At 42.5% G+C, this 22,267-nt stretch overlaps 1 protein-coding gene across 4 annotated transcripts in view; it reads right to left on the bottom strand.

Annotated features, from left to right (window-relative positions):
• mbd6 (methyl-CpG binding domain protein 6) overlaps window positions 1-22,267 on the bottom strand; it is a 241,174-nt gene that overhangs the window by 50,799 nt on the left and 168,108 nt on the right. For all 4 annotated transcript variants that reach the window (XR_007247962.2, XM_059647456.1, XM_048534947.2 and 1 more), the window contains one exon: window positions 20,251-21,237. Coding sequence is in view for 3 of the 4 variants with exons in the window: in XM_059647456.1 (XP_059503439.1) it covers window positions 20,251-21,237 (987 nt within the window). In the remaining variant the exon portion in view is untranslated. The remainder of the gene's footprint in view (window positions 1-20,250; window positions 21,238-22,267) is intronic.

Genomic DNA, 22,267 nt, shown 5'->3' with positions numbered 1-22,267 from the left:
GAGCATAGTAAAAGAATAGGGATCTTTTTCAATGCTTCCAGCAGAAAAGCTGAAATGAAAACAAAATTGAGTGGTCAAATAATTAGTGGGGGTGTGCTGGTGGGTTTAGGAAGTGGGAGATGCACTTACAGTGATAGAGATATATTAGCACAGAAATAGACCCTTCAGTCCAAATCAGCCATGCCAACCAGATATCCTAAATTAATTTAGTCTCATTTGTCAGAATTTGGTCCAGAAATCTCTAAACCTTTCCTATTCATATACACATCCAGATGGTGAATGTTATACATGTAACACCACTTCTTTTAGCAGCTCATTCCATACATCCACCACCCTCTGCATGAAAAAGTTGACCTTTTCGTCCCTTTTAAATCTTTCTCCTCTCACCATTAACCTAAGCTCTCGAGGTTGTGGACTCACCCACCCCAGGGAAAATACACTATTTACCCTATCCATGCTTATCATGATTTTATAAACCTCTGTGAAGTCACCTCTCAGCCTCCAATACTCCAGGGGAAATAGCCCAGTCTATTCAGCCTCTCCCAAAGCTCAAACCTGGCAACATCCTTGTAAATCTTTTCCGAACATTTTCAAGGTTCACAACATCCTTCCTACAGCAGTAACACCAGAGTGCATGCAGTATTCCAAAAGGGATGTAACCAACGTCTTGTACAGTTGCAGCATGACCTCCCAACTCCTATACTCAATGCACTGACTAATAAAGTCAAGCACACCAAATGCCTTCTTCAGTATCCTCTACCTCATGATTCCACTTCCAAGGAACCATGAACCTGCACTCTAAGTTTTCTTTGTTCAGCAACACTCCCCAGGACCTTACCATTAAGTGTCTAAGTCCTGCCTTTCCAAAATTCAGCACCTCACATTCATTAACTTAAACTCCATCTACCACTCATTGGCCCATCTGATTAAGATTCTATTGTACTGAGGTAACGTTCCTCGCTGTCCACTACACTTCCAATTTTGGTGTCATCTGCAAACTTACTGACCACACCTTCCATATTCACAAACAAATCATTTATATAAATGATGAAAAGCAGACGACCTAACACTCATCCTCACTGTACACTGCTGGTCACAGGGTTCCAGGCTGAAAAGCAATGCTCCACCACCACACACTTGCTTCTACCTTCGAGCTAGTTCTGTATCCAAATAGTTTGTTCTCCCTCTTAGACAGAACATGAGAGTACAATGGAATATGCAGATGTGGAAGAGGCAACTGAATGGATGGCTTTATCAATACCTTTCACAAATTAAATCGAATTATTTACATTTATTTGTTGTAGAAGAGCATGGAGGAAGGTCAGAGTACTCATGGTGTAAGTGTACTAGAACAGCTTGCTCAGGGTGTGGCTACATCAGGGACACAAGTCTTCACAGTACTATTGCGCGACTGTTGTCAGTGCCCATTGCTTTTGTAGTACCTACTGCCTTCAGCCACTTTCCTATACCTCACAGAGCTTATCAATTTGGTTGACGACCAGCAATTGAGACACTGGGGTGGTCAGGATGAGGCAGAAATGGATCAACTATTTGACACTTCTGGCTTAAAAGTAAGTGCAAATATTTCAACTTTGTCTTTTGCACTGTACTTCCCTATCACTGGAAATGGGATAAATATGGAGACTCTGTTGCTTGTCAGTCATTTAATGGTCCACCACCAGACTTGAAAGTTTAATAATACTTGTATAATTAGTAATTTTTGTTTTGTCGTAAGGTTCGTTAATTAAGATAAAATTTCACCATCTACTCTGGTGAGATTCAAACACACGTTGCCGAGCATTAGCTCGGGACACCAGATAACAAGTCCAAGCAACATTACTACGCCATCGCCATCCTTTATATTATCATTGCATTCTGAAGTCACAACTGATATACTCAGTGAGTTCAGCACTTTGGTTACAGTATTCCAAAATTCCCTGGACATGGGGAGGTTCCAGTAGATTGGAAAAATGCTAATGTAACACCCTAGCTCAAAAAGCAAGGGAGGCAATATGTGGAAAATTACATATCAGTTCATTTAACATCTGTTGTTGGCAAGGTGTTAGAATCAATTATCAAGGAAGCATAATCAGGATATTTGGAAAGTCAAAATGTTATCCGTCAGAGTCAGCATAGTTTTATGCAGGGTATATCATGTTTGACTAATTTGCTAGAGTTCTTCGAAGATGTAACAAGCAAAGTAGATAATGGGGAGCCTGCAGATGTAATATATCTGGCCCTCCCAAAGGGATTGATAAAATGTCACATGAAAGGTTAATTCACAAGGTTGGATCGTATGGGTTTAGGGTAATTTATTACCTTGTACTGGCTGATGGACAGAAGACAGAAAGTCAGGATAAATGGGATTTTTTTCTGAAAGGCAAGTAGTAACCAGTGTGGTGCCACAGGGTTCAGTCCATAGATGCCAGCTATTTACAATCTACATTAACAACTTGGATTCAGGGATAGAAGACTCCATAGCAAAATTAGGGGACGACACAAAAACAGGCAGGACAGTGAACTGCAATGAGGAAATAAGAACCTTAACATGCGGATATAGGTAAGTTAGGAGAATGGGCAAAAAGGTGGCAGATGGAAGTTAACGTGGATAAGTGAGAGGTCATGCATTTTGGTCGGAAAAATGGAAAAGGGACCTAAACGGGGAGACATTTCAGGGTGCTCTGGTGCAGAGGGATCTGGATAATCTTGTTCATGAGTCACAAACAAACTAGCATTCAGGTACAGCAGATAATAAAGAAAGCGAATGGAATGTTAGCTTTTATAGCTAAAGGAACAGAATAAAGAGAAAAGGAAGTAATGTTACAACTAAACAAGATATTGGTGAGACTGCACCTGAAGTATTGTGCACAGTTACAGTCCCCTTATTTCAGTAGAGATGTACTGGTATTGGAGGAAGTTCAGAGGAGGATCACAAGATTGAATACAGAGAGGAGGAGTTTGCCATAAGAGAGACTGAACTGTTTAGGCCTATACTCTATGGAATTTTCAAGAATGAGGGGAAATCAAATTGAAGTATTCAAGATGATAAAAGGTACAGATAAAATAGATGTAGAGCAGATGCTTCCTCTTGTGGGACATTCTAGAACAAGAGGTCATAATCCTAGGATAAAGGGTAGCAAATTTAAAGCAGAGTTGAGGAGAAACTGCTTCTCCCAAAGGGTTGTGAATCTGTGGAATCTGCAACCCCAAAGTGCAGTGGATGCTGGGACAGTGAGTAAATTTGTAGAGGAGTTAGACACATTTTTAATTGGTGATGGGTCAAAGCTAGAAGGCAGGAAAATGGGGGCGAAGCGCAGATCAGCCATGATTGAATGGCAGAGCAGACTTCGACAGGCAGAATGACCTAGTGCTGCCCCGATATCTTATGAACCATTGCTAGTGTCAATTTATAGACTTTTTTGGATTTGTTAAAGGGACATCGGTTTTACCTCCAAGGAGAGCATTCCTTGCTCTCCTCATCCCTCATTAGAGTTAGGATGGTGGTAGTGGACTATCTACTTGTAGTATTGCAGTCCACATGATGTACAATCACAGTTTTTCGGGATGACAAACCAAACAGCAGTGACATATTTCCAAGGTAGGATGGTGTGTTACATGGAGCAAAACGTGCAGGCAGTAAGTATCCCAATGTACCTAATGACCTTGTTCTACTGGGCAGTAAAGATCACAGGTTCAGAAGGCACTATCTTTTAAACTATCCTTTGATAGTTACTGGAGTGCATCTTGCTTACCATACACACCATAGCCACTAACTGCATGTAGTTGTGGGAAACCGTTTTAAGATGGTGGATGCAGCGTGAGAATTGTTTTATTTTGGAAGCTGTAGAGCTTCTTCAGTGTTTTTGGCCCAACAAATCCACACCAACTCTGACAAGCATCCCACCCAGACCCACCTCCTAGCCTACCACTGAGGCACAGGAGGGCTAACTACTAAGCCACCATGACGCCCTTCAGCATAACAGTTGGGATGTTGTTAATTCTCTTTGCTTTGTTGTGTCCAGCACACGCTATCTTCATGACAGTATGGGTGAACAGAATGATTGAACATTGGCATTTGTGACAATGGTGACCTCAGAAGAAAGCCAAGTTAGATTATCCACTTGGCACTTCTGGTTGAAGATGGCTGTAAACTCTTCAGCTTCGTTTGTTGCATAACAGGCTTAGCTTGAATTATTCAATTAATTTTTCAGTGAGCCTTTATTGTCCATTCCACATTTAAATGTCCACCACCACAGCTGATTGGATGTGACACAAAGACCAGATCTGATCAGTTGATTACGCAATCAGTTAGCTATCTACATAAGTTATGCAATATTCTCTCAGCAATTAAAATTAAATGCATTAGTGTGCAACTTTGAAGGTCAGATTTCTCCACTTTTTAAAATTACCCAGTGTGTCCGACTCTAAAGAAACATCATAAATCACAGTGTTTTTGAAAATCAGAGATGATTTACTCCTCCCCATTTGATTATGCATTCTCGGATAAACTGAAGCTGATCTTGCTCCCTGTGAATACACTAAATGTGACAGGAATAAATTTGGAGTGTCATAATCTATGAAACCAGCAAGAAATTAAGGTGGCAAAATTTCAACTTTCAATTGCCAAATTATGAAACTTTTGAAGAGCTATATTAACTTGCAAATCTGTCCAAAAATGGTAACAGAAGACAGCCATCTTAAAAGCTCAGTATTAAAATAAGGCTGTCTTGAAGTCAACATTTAAAAAAGGCAAATACAGCAGCTGCTACTGTAGCATTATGAAACAAAGTACAAAATGTTTGACAAATTCAAATCTTGACATTACTTTAGACTATTTTCGCTGTTTAATTTTATAGCTATGCTAGTTGCTCAAGAAAATAATCCAAACTTTTAAAGCCACAAATGAAGGCAAAATACTAAGCATGCTGGAGAACTGAAAAAAAAACAAAATTCTGCAGTAACTCAGACAACAACGTGTAGAGCTGGATGAACACAGCACGACAAGCTGCATCAGAGGAGCAGGAAAGCTGATGTTTCGGGTCTTCAGAAATGGGGGAGGGGAAGGGGATTCTGAAATAAATAGGGAGAAAGGGGAAGGCAGATAGAAGATGGATAAAAGGAGAAGATTCGTGGAGAGAAGACAGCCAGGTCAAGGAGGCAGTGTTGGAGCCAGTAAAGGTGAGTGTAGGTGGGGAGGTAGGGAGGAGATAGGTCAGTCCAGGGAGGATGGTGAGGTCAGGGAGGCAGCATGAGGTGAAGTAGGTAGGTGATGGGGGTGGGGCTTGAGATGGGAGGAGGGGGACAAGTGGGAGGACAGGTTAGGGACACAGGTACGAGCTGGGCTGGTTTTGGGATGTGGTCAAGGGAGTGGAGATTTTGAAGCTTGTGAAGCCCACATTGATAGCATTGGGCTACAGGGTTCCTAAGCAAAATATATGAGATGCTGTTCCTGCAACCTTCGGGTGGCATCATTGTGGCACTGCAGGAGGCCCAGGATGGACATGTCGTCCAAGGAGTGGGAGGGGGAATTGAAATAGTTCACGACTAGGAGGTGCAGTTGTCTGTTGCAAACTGAGCATAGGTGTTCCCCAAAGCGGTCCCCAAGCCTCCGCTTGGTTTCCATGATGTAAAGGAGGCCATAACAGGAACAGCGGAAACAGTATACCACATTAGCAGATGTGCAGGGGAACATCTGTTTGATGTGGAAGGTCTTCTTAGGGCCTGGGATGGAAGTGAGTAGGGAGGTGTAGGGGCAAGTGTAGCACTTCCTGCGGTTGAAGGAAAAGTGCCAGGGGTGGTGGGGCTGGTGGGGAATGTGGACTGGACAAGGGGGACATGGAGACAGTGGTCACTCCAAAAAGCGATAAGGGTGGGGAGGGAAAAATATCTTTGGTGGTGGGCCCGGATTGCAGATGGTAGAAGTGTTGGAGAATGATGCGTTGGATTTGAAGGTTGGCGGGGTGGTACGTGAGGACGAAGGGGATTCTGTTTTGGTTGTTATTCCGGGGAGGGGGTGAGAGGGACGAGTTGCAAGAAATGCGAGAGGCGATCGAGGGTGTTTTTGACAACTGTGGAGAGGAAGTGTGGTCCTTGAAAAATGAGGACATCTGGGATGTCAGGGAGTGGAATGCCTCTCTGAAACCTCTCTCTCCTTCCTGGACTTCTGTATTTCCATCTCTGGCAACCACCTGGAAACCAATATCCATTTCAAGCCGAGCGACTCCCACAGCTACCTAGAATACACCTCCTTTCACCCACCTTCCTGCAAAAAGGCCATCCACTATTCCCAATTCCTCAACCCCTGCCACATCTGCTCCCAAGATGAGACATTCCAATCCCAGATGTCCTCATTTTTAAAGGGCCTCAACTTCCCCTCCACAGTGGTCGAAAACACCCTTGACCATGTCTCTTGCATTTCCCGCAACTCATCCCTCACATCCTAAAATCAGCCCAACTTGCACCTGCCTCCCTAACCTGTCCTCCCACCTATCCATGCCTCTGGCCTCAAGCCCTACACCCATCTCCTACCAATTCACCTCATATTGCCTCCTTGACCTGTCCGGCCTCGTTGGACCAACCTATCCCCTCCCTAACTCCCCACCTACACTCACCTTTACTGGCTCCAACCCTGCCTTCTTGACCTGGCTGTCTTCTCTCCACCAATCTTCTCCTTTTATCCATCTTCTGTCTGCCTCCCCCTCTCTCCCTATTTATTTCAGAATCCCCTACCCCTCCCCCATTTGTGAAGAAGGGTCTAGACCCGAAACGTCAGCTTTCCTGCTCCTCTGATGCTGCTTGGCCTGCTGTCTTTGTCCAGTTCTACACCTTGTTATCTCAGATTCTCCAGCGCTGGCAGTTCCTACTATCTCTGCAGAAACTCAGCAGGTCTGGCAGCTCACTTTATACTCATATTTCTACCGTAGGTTTGTTGCAGTGTTTCAGTGAAGCTCAACACAAGATGAAGGGACAGCATGTGATTTTCTACTTAGGCACATTTGTCACAGCCTTCAGGACTCAGCAATTTCCAGCAAGATCATGAACTCTGCTTCCATTCTCATTGCGTTTTGTTTGCATGTGCTTGCTCTCAGCAGAGCTTATCTACTTTTTGCTGTGAACACCGAACATCAACAATGTGTCTATAAATTTCTTCTTCTACAATTCACACTTCCTTTGCCTTTTGTCCTTAGACTTAATCACAGAACTTTGAATATGTGACATTTAAAATAAAAACCTACGCCAGTCGCGCTTGTTGCTCAAACATAAACTGCAAATCTTGCAATTTTACGCTCTGGATACATGAGATTGACACAGCCAAAACTCAGTTTAGGTAGGCCACTACGTTCAGAGAGACACCAATGCCTGAAATAAGGATTCATTGGTAAAAGGTATATATGCTAATGCTTCCAATGAAACTACAACTGCTATATAAAGTATTATTGTTTCATCTGTTTAACTAAATGAATATGGAACTCAGAATTATACAAACAGCATGGAAACAGACTGTATCAGAGATAATGGGAACTGCAGATGCTGGAGAATCCAAGATAACACAGTGTGAAGCTGGATGAACACAGCAGGCCAAGCAGCATCTCAGGAGCACAAGAGCTGACGTTTTGGGCCGAGACCCTTCAGAGACGGGGATGGGGTGAGGGTTCTGGAATAAATAGGGAGAGAGGGGGAGGCGGACCGAAGATGGAGAGAGAGAGATTCCCTGAGGTTGGTCCGGAGGGAGGAGGATTCTCCAGCATCTGCAGTTCCCATTATCTCTGATACAATTTTAACCTCACTACGAAGCCTCTTCCAGGGATGCCTAACCTGAAGAAGTTACCCTCCGGACCAGCCTCAGGGAATCTCTCTCTCCATCTTCGGTCCGCCTCCCCCTCTCTCCTTATTTATTCCAGAACCCTCACCCCATCCCCCTCTCTGATGAAGGATCTAGGCCCGAAACATCAGCTTTTGTGCTCCTGAAATGCTGCTTGGCCTGCTGTGTTCATCCAGCTTCACACTTTATTATCACGGAAACAGACTCTTTGATTAAACACGTCCACACTTGCCAGATATCATTAATTAATCTAGTCCCATTTACCAGCATTTGGTCCATAGCTCTCCAAACCTTTCCTATTCATATAGGAATCTAGATACCTTTTAAATGTTGTAATTGTGTCAGCCGTCACCACTTCCTCTGGCAGTTTATTCCATACACACACCACCCTGTGTGAGAAAAAAAGTTGTCCCATCGGTCCCTTTTATGTCTTTCCCCTCTAAAATAACTGCACAGACAATGGGTCCCATCACTAAGCCACCCTTTATTTACCTGTGCACAGCTGGCTCAGAGTCAGTCCTCAACTGAGGAGATTGTAATTTCTTGTTATATTGTTCAGCCAAGGCTTTCCTGATCGAGATTGACCCAGGTTAACAATTAAGAGCCTCGTAATTAATGAGGTCAAACAGGTTCCAAACACTACACTCCTCCCACTAATTCTAGGGATGTAGGCTTAGTCTTCACTTGTAACTTTTCTTGCGACGCTATTGTCCCACGACCGGTTCCTCCGACATTGACTCAGAGGCAGGTGCCATTTACTGGATTGTGCCCCATCTCTTGCATTCACAATGTCTTGGATGAGGCTCCTTCTACTATTCCAGAGGCAACGGTATCTAGACTGCATCCATTTCAGGTTGAGGTTTCCTCAACATTCTACCAAGGGGGGAGCATCTACGGTTTCTGCCAGTGCTTTGGGCTGTTCTGAGGGGCCAGGTAGAATTTGCTCCTGTCCTGTTTGAAAGGTCACGGCTTTCAGGTGATCCCAGTGTTTGTTCTGGACTGTATAATCTACCCTAAGTAACAGGACGTGACCTCGTATCAACCTTGTTGCATACCCGTACAAGACCTTTCTTTGGCTTTGGCACCCAACTTTGTCTCCTGGATTTAATTGTTTCACATGCTCTGTGGCAGCATTTGGCCAGCATTGGCATTCCTGCTGCCATTGCACTCTCTCGGTCTCTCCCCATCCCCACCCCCTGCACCAACCCCAGCCCCACCCCCACTCCTAGGTCTCAAAATACCAAGTTTAACCTAGTGCGGAGTCTTCTGCCCATCAGCGACTCTGCTGGAGATATTCCTGTTGTAGCATGTGGGGTAGCCCTATAAACAAACAGGACCTGGGGCAGTTTGGTCTCAATTGATGCTGTAGGCTGTTTCTTAAGCCTATCTTCCACGTTTAGACTTGTCTTTCCACTAGACCTTTGAATGACGGATAGTATGGAGCTGTCTTTATGTGCCAAGTACTACTGAACTTTAGGAAATATTTGAATCCCTTGTTGGTAAATGACATTGCACTGTCTGTGCGCAATGCTTCTGGGAATCAGTGCATCACGAGCAATGCTCGTGGCTTCTCAATCATCATTCCTGAGTTTGCTGAACAAACGTTACACACGTTCAACTACTTTGTTTCAATGTCCAGGAACATTGAGGCCATGAAAGGACCAGCACAGTTGACATGCAACCAATTTCAGGCTTTACACAAATGTGGGGATGCTTCTGGTGGTAACGTTTGTCCTTACTGGCACTTGAAGCACTGCCTCACCAAAGCAGCTACGTCAGCATTCAGACCTGGCCACTAGGCATAGCTTCTTGCTAGCATCTTCATCTTGGAAACCCCTGTGTGACCCTGGTGGAATTTGGCAAATTGCTGCCGGAATCTTTACTTGGGACAATCACCCTTGCTCCCCACTGTAATATGCCATCCTCTAAGACAATCTGGTCTTACCAGATTTAAAAATGTTTCAGTCCTGGTCGCGATGGCCTTCTGTTTACCCCATCACCACCAGTGGTTTCAGTTTCACTAGCATAGGATCTTTTTGCATCTGCAGTCCAAAATTGATCCTGGTAGCTGTAAGAGTGGCCAGAAAGTTCAAAACAGACTCTTCCAGGGGAGGTATCACCGATGGAGTACCTGCCAGTGGGAGACGGTCAAGCATCCACATTAGCCACTTGGATTCCAGGACGGTGTTCTAACAGGTACTTGTATGCACGAGAATAAGGTCCCAATGCTCCATCGATAAAGGTACTAGTCAAACATCCTCACACCAAAGATGACTGCTAAACGTTCCTCCTCTACCTGGGCATACTTACGTTTGGCATCAGTCTAAGTCCAGGAAGCATATGCTATTGGGCATTTTTCTATGTTGAGCCATCCAGTAAGCCAACACTTCCCCAATACCCTATGGTGCGGCATCACATGTCAGCACTACTTCTCATTTTGGATCGTGGTGGGCCAAAACATTAGATGGTGATAGCTGCTTTTTCACCTTACGGAAGGCTGCTTCTTGGCTTCATGACCATTTCCACATTTTTTTTTAAAATAGCAAATGTAAGAGTAACATGGAGGAGGCCAGGTTACATATGAATTTTCTGTAATAATTCACTACTCAAGAAAGGATCCGAGCTTCGGTACAGATTTAATTGCCCTCACTTCCTCATCCAAAGAGTGTAACGTGGTATTATAGACTCTGTAGCCCAAGTAGGTCACTTGGGATGCCTAGAACACACATTTTCCCTGTCTAACGCGTATACCCGGCTGGCAGAAATGGTTAAGACTATGTTCAAGTTCTCAAAGTACTCTTAATTAGTTTCCTTGCTCTTTGTACATCATCCAGATAAATGGTAACTTGGGATAGCCATTGTAAAATGTTCTCCATAGTCTGCTGGAAGAGCGCGCCGGCTGATGACACCCCAACTGTCAGTCTTGTATACGGAAATGGATTATACCCTTATGGATATTAATTGTAGCATACTTCTGGGACTCCTCATTCATTTGCAATTGCAGGTAGTTGCAGCTAATGTCCAGCTTTGTAAAGGACAGCCCCCCCAGTCAACTTTGTGTAGGAGTTATCTACGCATGGGATCCTGCATTCAACCAGCTGCAAAAAGTGGCTTATTATTTGCTTGAAATCCCCACAAAGGAAAACCAAGCCATCAAGCTTCACAATCGCTCCCACCAGTGCTGTCCATTCAACAAACTGAGCTCATTTGATGACTCCTTCGCCCTCCAGCCTCCTGATATCCGTCTCTACTTTTGCCTGCAAGGCAAATAGCAGGCCATGCCTTGCAAAATCTTGGAATTGTGTCCTGGTCAATGTATAAAGTGGCTGTGACCCCTTTGATAGTCCCACGTCCTTCTGGAAAGTCTTTTGAGTATTTCACCAGGACTTCAATGAGACAGGCATTTTCCAATTGAAAAATGTTGAGCCAATTAAGGTGAATTTCTCAACTAATTCTGCCCCAATAAGTTTGGGACCAAGCATTTTGAAGCATCAGTGGTAATTGCTGCAACTGCTTTTTACAGCAGACCAGAACCAAAGTCGTACCCTTAATTTGCAATGATGCCCCAGTGTACGTTCTCAGTCTGATTGAGGTCTTGCATAAACTTACAGGTTGGAGTTCTGAGTGAATCTTGCTAAAGACAGACTTTGAAACCACGGATACAGCTGCACCTGTTCAACCTCCACAGGACCAATCAAACAAACATTAATTTTAATTAGCTCCAATTTGGGTGTCAATAAGCAATTTAATTGTTCTAACCGACATGCAGGCAAACTTTCCAGGGTGTGCACTCTCCTGGGTACTGGCTTCGAGTTTTCCTACTTGTCAGGCCTTGTTGGACTTCTTTGCTGACTCAAGTCAGCACACTGGCAGTAATTACAATGGCTTGCTGGCCCACACCCTGATGAAGCTTTTCACCACTTGGCCGAAGCGTGGTTTTGCTGTGGGTTAGCCCTGGGTCCCTCTGCTCAGGACATTCCCTGTGTGAGGGTCTGCGATTGCCTATACTCATGTGGTGCGCCCCCAACCTCAATGTCCAATTCTGTTGTGATTCCCTGAAGTTCTCATCCTCCACTTGCCCCATTTCCTGATGACAAGGCTAGCTGCAGTGTCTCACTGAAGCCAGTCGGGCTTCAGCTAGTAGGCGCTTCTGCTTGGTTACACCATTAAATTCACATACCAAATGTTTTCTCAACATCTCATTCAGGGTCAACCCAAGATCACATGACTCCGCCAGTCCTTGTAACCCATCAAAAATCCTGAAACAGATTCTCCCAGTTCTCGAACAATGTCTCAGGATTTGAGAAGATTTGGGGTCATCAATTTCTTAAATTCCATCAACTCTTGGAAGGTTTCAGTGTCTGGTCCTCTGGAAAAGTTAGCCCCCTTACAACCAAAAACGTGGCAGTTCACATGCAGTCAAAAGGACTAATCATTGCTTTTCATCTGCCCCAACATCATTTGCCTGGAAAAAATATCGTATTCTTTCAACATATTTGACCCAGTTTTCAACAGCAGGCTGCAAACATGGAAATCTTACTTACTTGGCTCCTGTCATGAAGTCACCATTGAAAGTCTTACCTTTTCTTTTTTGACCATTGCCACCCCATATATTTTTCTACTTTATTCTTCCTAATGTCAAAATTTCCCATTCTATGTGCATTTTGCCAAACATTGCTAACATTTAGGGCTATGCTTTTCGGAAGTTAAGTTGGGAAATGTTTCTACATGCAAAACGTGGTAGAAGTTTCCAACTCCTCTGCAAATGGCAGGTGATGTAACTTTGTGATTGATACATTTATACAAGCCAAGGCAGTTGAGGAATATGGAGCAAAAGCAGTTTGATCAACCATAGTGCTGAATGATGTGAACAGATTCCAGATTAAATGCGCTACTCTTATTCCTATGTCCTTTGCTTATTTCTCCTTGCAATCCACCTTTCACCCCAGGCTGCTCACACATGAGAACAGGTCTTTAAATGTGAGAATTAAGTAGACCAAAGCAGAAAGGCAAAACATTAGTTTGATCAGTTATACACAATGGTCTGACTTGAAAGTAACAGGGGTGGCTGAAGCAGTTTACACTTGCGGCAAAACGGATTCAATAATGTTGAACTGTAAATCTGTGGTGAACTACACAAGCTTTGCAAAGAATTCTGTGGAAAATTTGTAGAACATCAGCAGAAAAACAGTGCAACAATAACTTGCATTTATATTTTGCCTTTAACATTGAATCAATGCCCCATGGTGTTTTACAAGATGTAATAAATGACAAGCAAAAATTCCACTGGAAACAAAAACAGAAATTGTTGGAAAAGCTCAGCAGGTCAGGCAGTACCTGTGGAGAGAAATCTGTGTTTACTTTTCAGGTCAAATGACCCTTTCTCAAAACACTCGTGATTTGGTAAACTTCCGTCAGATCTCCCCTTTGCTTTCCTCCCAGGGAGAACAATTTCAATCTACATTCATAATTGAAGTCTCTCATCCCTAGAACCATTTTTCATAAATGTCTTCTGCATCTTCTTCAATCCGTTCACATGCTTAAAAGAAAATGTGGGGGCTTCTGTATCCATATGCTTACAGAATTACAGAACAAGAAAAACATTATTGTCTCTAATATGACTAGCAAAAATGAAAGTACTGAGCTAGTTTGTGAAAATTATAATGCATTAAGTTGCAGTTACTTTGATCCACAACCAAGTTACAAAGTTTTGTGTTAGTTAATTAAAGATCTGAAGATAGTGTGTGGGAGATGAAAAATATCTAAATGCTTTGTCACTTAAATTTTTAGCATTTTGTAAAAAAAATTAAGACCATAAGTCAGAAATATTTCTTTTATTTCAGTAAAGCATTTGATAAGGTTCCCCACGATAGGCTATGATATAAAACAGAGTCATGGGATTGAGGGGGAATTGGCGGTTAGGGTCAAAAATTGGCTAGTTGGATGACGACAGTGGGCGGTGGTTGATGGGAAATGTTCATCCTGGAGTTCAGTTACTAGTGGTGTACTGCAAGGATCTGTTTTGGGTCCACTGCTGTTTGTCATTTTTATAAATGACCTGGATGAGGGCGTAGAAGGATGGCTTAGTAAATTTGCAGACAACACAAAGGTCGGTGGAGTTGTGGATAGTGCAGAAGAATGTTGCAGGTTACAGAGGGACATTATTAAGCTGCAGAGCTGGGCTGAGCTGAGAGGTGGCAAATGGAGTTTAATGCAGATAAAGGAGAGGTGATTCACTTTGGAAGGAATAACAGGAATACAGAGTACTGGGCTAATGGTAAGATTCTTGGTAGTGTGGATGAGCAGAGAGATCTCAGTGTCCATGTACATAGATCCCTGAAAGTTGCCACCCAGATTGATAGGGTTGTTAAGAAAGCGTGCGGTATGTTAGGTTTTATTGGTAGAGGGATTGAGTTTCGGAGCCTTGAGGTCATGGTGCAGCTATACAAAACTCTGGTGCGGCTGCACTTGAAGAATCGCATACAGTTCTGGTCGCTGCATTATAGGAAGGATGTGGAAGGGTGCAGAGGAGATTTACCAGGATGTTGCCTGGTATGGAGGGAAGGTCTTACGAGGAAAAGCTGAGGGACTTAAGGCTGTTTTCGTTAGAGAGAAGGTGGTTAAGAGGTGACCTAATAGGAACAAACAAGATGATCAGAGGATTAGATAGGGTGGACAGTGGGAGCCTTTTTCCTCAGGTGGAGTTGGCTAGCACGAGGGGAGATAGCTTTAAATTGAGGGGTGATAGATATAGGACAGATGTCAGAGGTAGGTTCTTTACTCAGAGAGTAGTAAGTACCCGCAACACTAGTAGACTTGCCAAGTTTAAGGGCATTGAAATGGTCATTGGATAAACATATGGATGATAATGGAATAGTGTAGGTTAGATGGGCTTCAGATTGGTTCCACAGGTCAGTGCAACATAGAGGCCGAAGGGCGTGTACTGCGCTGTAGTGTTCTATGTTCTGTGTCACATGACACCATGTTATAGTCCACCAGATTTATTCGAAATCAAGTTAATTTGATTTCTAACTTTGTCCACCCCAGTCCAACAACAGAATCTCCACATCATTAAGGCCATAAGTTCTCGGAGCAGGATTAGGCCATTTGGCTCATCAAATCTATTCCACCATTCAATCATGGCCGATGCTTCTCAACTCCATTCTCCTGCCTAACCTTTGATCACCTTAGTAATTAAGAACTTATTTACTGGTCTTCAATTCACTGAATGACATGGCCTCCATGCTCTGTGGTAATGAGATCAACAGATTCACCACCCTCTGGTTGAAGAAATCCCTCATCTCAGTTCTAAAGGATCATCTCAACTTTAGGTACATTTAAGTCGTCATTGGACAAGCATATGGACGTACATGGAATAGTGTAGGTTAGATGGGCTTGAGATCGGTATGACAGGTCGGCACAACATCGAGGGCCGAAGGGCCTGTACTGTGCTGTAATGTTCTATGTTCTATCTCAAATTTAATCAACAGCAAGAGTTCAAAAAAATTACATTTCATAGATCACAGAATCTCTACATTGTGGAATCAGGTCCTTCGGCCCAATAAGTCCATACTGACCCTCACAGCATCCCACCCAGACATCCCTGAAAACTATGGGCAATTTAGCATGGCCAATCCACTTAGCCTGCACATCTTTGGATTGTGGAAGGAAACTGGAGCACCTGGAGAAAACCCTTGCAGACATGGAGAAAATGTGCAAACTCTAGACAGACGGTTGCCCAAGGGTCATCGGGTCCCTGGTGCTTGTGAGGCAGCAGTGTTAACCCCTGAGCCACAGTGTTGCATTGTTACAGAATTTACCACATTTACCTTAATCCTATCGTGACGAGCCAAGTCAGCCAGAATACCAAGAAAAACAATGTAAACAGAAAATTGATGAAAATGCATGTTTTTAACAGTCCACAGATAACTATACTTCAACTATTTACTGTGAAACAGAGGAGTCCATTTTCAGCATTTTGTGTTTTGCATTCAGTTGCCCTTCATTATTTTTGATTTTATTCTCATGCTTGAACCATAATTACATGTGTATTTCTCTTCCAAATTGAAAGAGCATATATTATTCGGAAAAAAATTGAAGTAACTGTCTACTTTTCCCCAAGTTAAGAATGGGGAAATGAGTTGACATGACATTTTTCAATCTATTCATTATTAAAATATAGATATTAGATATGCACATATTGCACATGCCCACTCGTAGGGTTAAGGGGGTTCATCTGGCTTGAAAACCGGAAGAACTGTGGATGCTGTAAATCAGGAACAAAAACGGAAGTTGCTGAAAAAGCTCAACAGGTCTGGCAGCATCTGTAAAGAAAATAATCAGAACTAACGGTTTAGGTGCAGTGACACTTCCTCAGAACTGACAGTAACTGGCAAAACGTCTGTTTATATGCAGAAATTAGGGAGGGGGATGGGGTAGGGAGTAAGTGACAGGATAAAGGATAGAGCCCAAAGAGAGAGAAGAGCAGTTGGGTAGACAAAGGAGTTGATAATGTTCTGGCTAGAAAGGTGAGTAGCTGTCAATGGGGACTGTTTGAGACAAACAGTAGGTAGTGTGTAATTGCAAGCTATGTGATAGCAAGGCCTGGTGTGTGGGGTAGGGGGCTAGGGCGTTAGAGTTTAGGCCCTAAAGTTATTGAACTCGATATTGAGCCTGGAAGGCTGCCGGTTCCCTAAGCATAAAATTAGGTGCTGTTCTTCCAACTTGTATTGAGCTTTGTTAGAACACTGCAGCAAGCCAGTGACAAAGATATAGGCCAGGGAACAGGATGGTGCACTTAAGTGGCAGGCAACGAGAAGCTCAGGGTCCTCTTTTGTGAGCAGAACATAGATGTTCTGCGAAGTGGTCACACAGTCTGTGCTTCCTTTCCCCAATGTAGAGGAGATCACATTGTGTCCTAGACCACTACCCCATACACCAGGCTTTGTTTTTGCATAACCTGTCATTACACACTACGTATTGTTAGTCACTAACAATCCCCATTAACAGCTATTCACTCTCCCAATCAGATTGTTATAAACTTTTTCTACCCAACTGCTCTTCTCTCTCTTTGGGCTCTACCCTTTGTCCTGTTGCTTACTCCTTAGCCCATCTCCCTCCCCATTTTCTGCATACGAACCGACATTTTCCCACATGCCATCAGTTCTGAGGAAGGGTCATGGGCCCAAAACATAAACGTTGATATGAACCCAGGTTCATATAACAACTGTTAGTGCTCTCAGGGGGCAAGGACATTAAGAATCAATCTTGTAGTGTAGATAAGAGTTAGCAAGTACTTGTTTACTGCTTTCATGATGGTTTACCTCAAGTTGTAGCACAGATATCACCAAATCAAAATGGGGTGACAGCTCAGGGACATGCGCATTACTCTCCTGGAAATTCAGAAGAAAAGTGCTGAGAGACTTGAAAAGACTGAAGTGTTCGGGTTCAAAACAATGTGTAAGGTTTAGCCACACATATTGCTGGCAATGAGGAGTTTTAATTCTAAGGAGAGGCCAGAAAGACAGAGACTTTGGATGTTGGAGTGTAGGAGGTTGAAAGGCGACCTTAAAGAGGTTTATAAAATCCCAAATCATGAGGGACACAGATAAGGTGAATGGCAGGTGTCTTTTTCTCAGGATGGAGGATTTAAAGACAAGGGGACATATTTTTAAGGTGAAAGGAGAAAGATTTTAGAAAGGCACGCAGGGGCAACTTTTTTTTTGTTTACACAGTGTGGTTCATACGTGGACTAAACTTCTAGGGGAAGTGGAGGATGTGGGTACAGTTACAAGGTTTAAAAGACAAATCGGATAAGTAAATGAATAAAAAAACGTGTGGAGGGATGTGGGCCAAGTATAGGCAGGTGGGACTTGTTTAGTTTGGGATTATGGTCGAATGGACTGGTTGGACCAAACAGTCATACAACACGAAAATAGACCCTATGATGGAATGGTAACAATGGGATAAAATAATACTGGATACAAATAAGGCAGGCATGATTTTCCATACTTAATTCAAACTGTGACAATTCCAGTCCAGAAGTGGTCATTAGCTCTTCACATGACCCGCTATCACAAAAGGTTATTTTGCCCTCGTTTTTTTCAAAGAGAGGTTGTAAAGACAAAGGTGACAAAGTCGCGGGAGTAACAATTTAATAATGGAAGGGGAGTGACCAGTTCTCCCAGGTTCAGGATTTTTCTAGTTTTTTTTTAAGCTGTAGCAGTCGCAAGATGTTTTGGGTACCAGAGGGTTGCAAGCTTCAGTAAATGATTCCTAACTGACTTTCTCTGAAATCTCTGGATGTCGTTCCCGCCTACCTGTAATGATGTGTGCTTAAATTTACCTTTTTGCCCAAGGGTGTGTTTATGGGATGTTACTACAATGCTACAGTTAATTAACTTGGTTACACTATCAAGCATTCAGTTAAGTTTTCCAATAGTTAAGTTATTCTAAATTCTACTTTCTTCTGCTCGTGTTTTAGCTGTAGTGTTTAAATAAGTTGTGCTTTGCTTAAAAGCCAAGTGGTTTGATCAGTTGCATCATGTCTGGAACACCCACTTTACATCGACCTTTAAAATAAGAAAATGTTTATGTCTAGGCTGCCCTAAAATATTTTGAGGGTATTTGCCCTGGTCCATGATATGATCTCAATGGATCAAAGTTAGGAGAAGCTTGGTGTGGAAGCTTTGTTGCTTAAATTAGATACAAATCATTTGGTGTGATACAGAATATTTTACACAGGTCAGGAATCGTTCAACTGAAAATCTTGAGACCAACCATCTGTCAGATAAATCACGTTTTGTGTTTTCAGACACACTTACTCTTTTAAGATCATGGGGAGGGGTGTTGGGGAGAGAAATTGTTTGACCTGTACACTTTTTGGACTGTTTGGGCCAGGTGAAGTTTCTTTTCGTTAAGGGTCCATAGTCATTATCTGTTTATCAGTCTGTTTGAGGCTACTTTTGAAAAGACCTTCAGTTATTAGGTCTTTTTGGTTTACAGGCATATGATTAAAGGATACCCTACCTGCAGTTGCAGGCTCCTGCAAGGCATATTTATGACAGAAGAAATCTTATTTGGTAGATTTAAAACTGATTAGTTTGGCTGTAGTCAACACAATTTTATGCAGACTTCAAACATTGCTCTCTCACAGGCAAAGGGACTGGGCTTTCACCAGGTTCACAAACTGAGGCATCTTATCTTGGGTGAAACATTACAAACAATTTCCTGAGCCTAGATTAGATTAGATTCCCTACAGTGTGGGAACAGGCCCTTCGGCCCAACAAGTTCACACCGCCCCTTGGAGCATCCCACCCAGACCCATCCCCCTATAAGCCACACACCCCCGAACACTAAGGGCCCTAGCCTGCACATCTTTGGACTGTGGAAGGAAACCGGAGCACCCAGAGGAAACCTATGCGGACACGGGGAGAATGTGCAAACTCCACACAGACAGTCGCCCGAGGCTGGAATGAAACCCGGGTCCCTGGCGCTGTGAGGCTGCAGTTCTAACCACTGATCCACCGTGCTGCCCCCTAATTCCAAATGTTGCAGGGATACACAAGGGAAAAAGGAAGTACTTCTAAATAACAAACAAAATTAACATCCATAATGCAAGTTAGACAGCAAATGAATATCCAACTGTACTACATCGATATATTTCAAGCATTAATGGTACTGGACATGTTTAATATAATCTTTAACAAAAGCCCCCTTTTCTCCTTCTGTGCTCTATTTGACATCAATTTCAACTATTCTACCTTGCTCCTCCTTTGCCAAACATTCTTCGACTTATTTCATAATCCTTCAATCTGAATGGTTAACGTGGTATACAGTTATTCATCCTGTTCATTTAGGTCCGAGATACCCTGTTTCCCCTGCAGAAATATTTTAGCTCACAATTTCAGCAATTTACAGCACAAAGTACCTTGACATTATATAGGCGAGTCAATGTATTATTATGACAGTTACCATTGGACTGATTCCTACTGAACACTAAAGACATTTGTACTTTTCCAATTTGAATTTTTTCTAAGATTCAAAACAAAGACAAAACAGCATACATGCCATCAATTATGCTGCACAAAACCTAATGTCAGCAAAGGCAGTCTGTAAAATGCAGACATGCTTTTCTTGGGGTGAAAAAAAACGTGATATTTACACAGTTCTGAGTTATCTTCCTTCAAATAGAATTAGTCAGATATCTGAATATAAATTTAGAGATGTTTGTGGAAATAGTCCAAACCTTCATAAATGGAGTCACTTAACATTTCTTCCCATATACCTGCACATTGATACATGTCTAAAATTAAACAACTTCTGAATTGGGTAAAATTTACAGTGCACAAATATTGATCGCTTTTTTTAAAAGAAGAAAAATAAAATACCATTTCAAGCACCAATCATTTGCAAAATTCAAAACTTACCAAGAAGGCTGGCTCCCAGCAAAGGGAGGTGTGGTAGCAAAGAGTTGTTCAGTTTTGTAGGTCCTGTTGAATGCCCAGCAGCTGAGATGGGCAGCAGCGATTCTGCCATTGACATAACTGCTGTCCCACCAAGAGTTGAGATGGCAAGTGCTGCAACTGATGATGATGTGGTGGTTGTGGTAGTTGCCTGGGATGAGGTTGCTATAGAAACCTCAGAGTGGTTAGCAGCATGGTCTGAAGGAGAGTGCAAAACACTTCTCAACAGATGGGGATTCAGGGCCATCAGTCCTGGAGCTGCTGTGACAGCTGGAAGGAGGAGAGGATTTGAAGTAGTGTCATTGTTTGTGGGGCTTGTTAGAGGGTTTGTCAAAAGGGTTTCTGTTCTGTTACTAACTAATTGATTGCTATGCAAATGATCTGGCAGTGGCTGGATCTGTGTCACTGAAGGTGAAGGGTGGTTTTGCTGCTGTAATAAATCTGGGAGAGTTAAATTAAAAGATGTCAGTGGGAGCATTGTAGCTTGTGCCTGGTTTTGAAACAAGGTGGCTAAAAGTTGAACAGGTTGCAGAGTCTGTCCAGCCATATCACCAGGGAGCAAAGTCAAAGCTGAATTTAAAGTTGGGTTCAGAATTCCCAAAGGGTTAACAGAGACTTCTCCTTTGCCATCTCCAGATGTAGGTAACATGTTCAGCATATTTTGGTTCAGGAGCTGTTGTTGGCTCATTGCTAAGGGGATGGACAGAGATCCAAGGAGATTTGGGTTCAAAGGGTGGGTTAGATTGCTACTTGTAGGGACAGTCTGTCCAAATTGAAAAGCTTGGTCCTGGCCAATGAAGGGAAGAGTGCTCCCCACGGGAATCTGACTATGTAATGCATTTCCAGCTGCTGTTGTAACTATAACTCCATCTTGCAGAACGGATGTTGTCTTGGTAATGGCAAGTTGGTTGGTGCCAGCAATGGCCATGGATGCTGGCTGGCCAGAACTACCTGAAACCCACACAGACAGGTTAAAGATGAGTAAAATATTCTCAACTTACGATGTTAGTATTCACAGTGAATGTAGGTCATATATCTATTTTTATATTAACAATTCAGCACAGGAACTTACAACACAAAAGAGACTAACTACTAGAAGGCTTCAAAAGCCAATTTAATTAACCAATTAAGACGTAATCCAGGTGTTCAAAATACTACAAGAGAGAGTAGTTTAATAATGGTCAGGTTTTTAATTCAATCATTATCAGTTGGATGTATGAATCAAAACCAAAATGTTTCAACTTAAAAGAAAATCCCGAAATCTAATTAAAATACCGGCTACTATATTGGAAAATAAGAATTTAAGTTTAAGGTTTTTCTAACAATTGCATGGGACAGAGGGCACCTTCTTTTACTTGCTTTTCCTTATAATAATGGATAGTTTATTCTGAGTGAAAAGCTGTTTCATCAAACGCTTAAACAAGTCACAGGAACAGACATCGCAACACAAATCAAAATGTTGAATTAAAAACTGAAAAGTGAACTTTCCACTTGTAATTATTAAGTTAAAAGCAAATTTCTCAACACATTAGAACCTCTTCTGTAAAAGCATTATACGTGTACTAGGATAATAGTAATCTGAAAATTTAATTTTGTTGGCTGTTTTACTGGCTGAAATTCGTAGTACTACTTCACATTGGTTTAATTTGGCCATTTCCTTTCTGTAATGCCACGCAAGCAGCTTAAATTTAAAAAAAAATTTAGTTATAGCTATGCTTTTCTTTCCTTTCACATTCTTATAATTACTGTTTTTTCATTGCAGCAATGAGAGGTAGGCCTTTTTAGGTAGAATATTTCTGTACATCAGTGTTGCCATTTATCATTTAACGTGAGGGTCTGATGAGAGATAAAATACGGCCTCCTGCTGCTCTTTTCCTGCCCCACTTGCAATTGAGCATGCAGCCATGAAGAAGCAGTTCTCAGTCCTGGGCAAGTAAAAGGATTATTCAGTAGAAAGCAATAACTAATTCATAATCTAGGA

This window comes from Stegostoma tigrinum, chromosome 7 (genome assembly GCF_030684315.1).
Source record: "Stegostoma tigrinum isolate sSteTig4 chromosome 7, sSteTig4.hap1, whole genome shotgun sequence".
Lineage (NCBI taxonomy): Eukaryota > Metazoa > Chordata > Chondrichthyes > Orectolobiformes > Stegostomatidae > Stegostoma > Stegostoma tigrinum.
The sequence above is the reverse complement of the archived record's forward strand: the minus strand, read 5'-3'. Positions and strand labels throughout refer to the sequence as shown.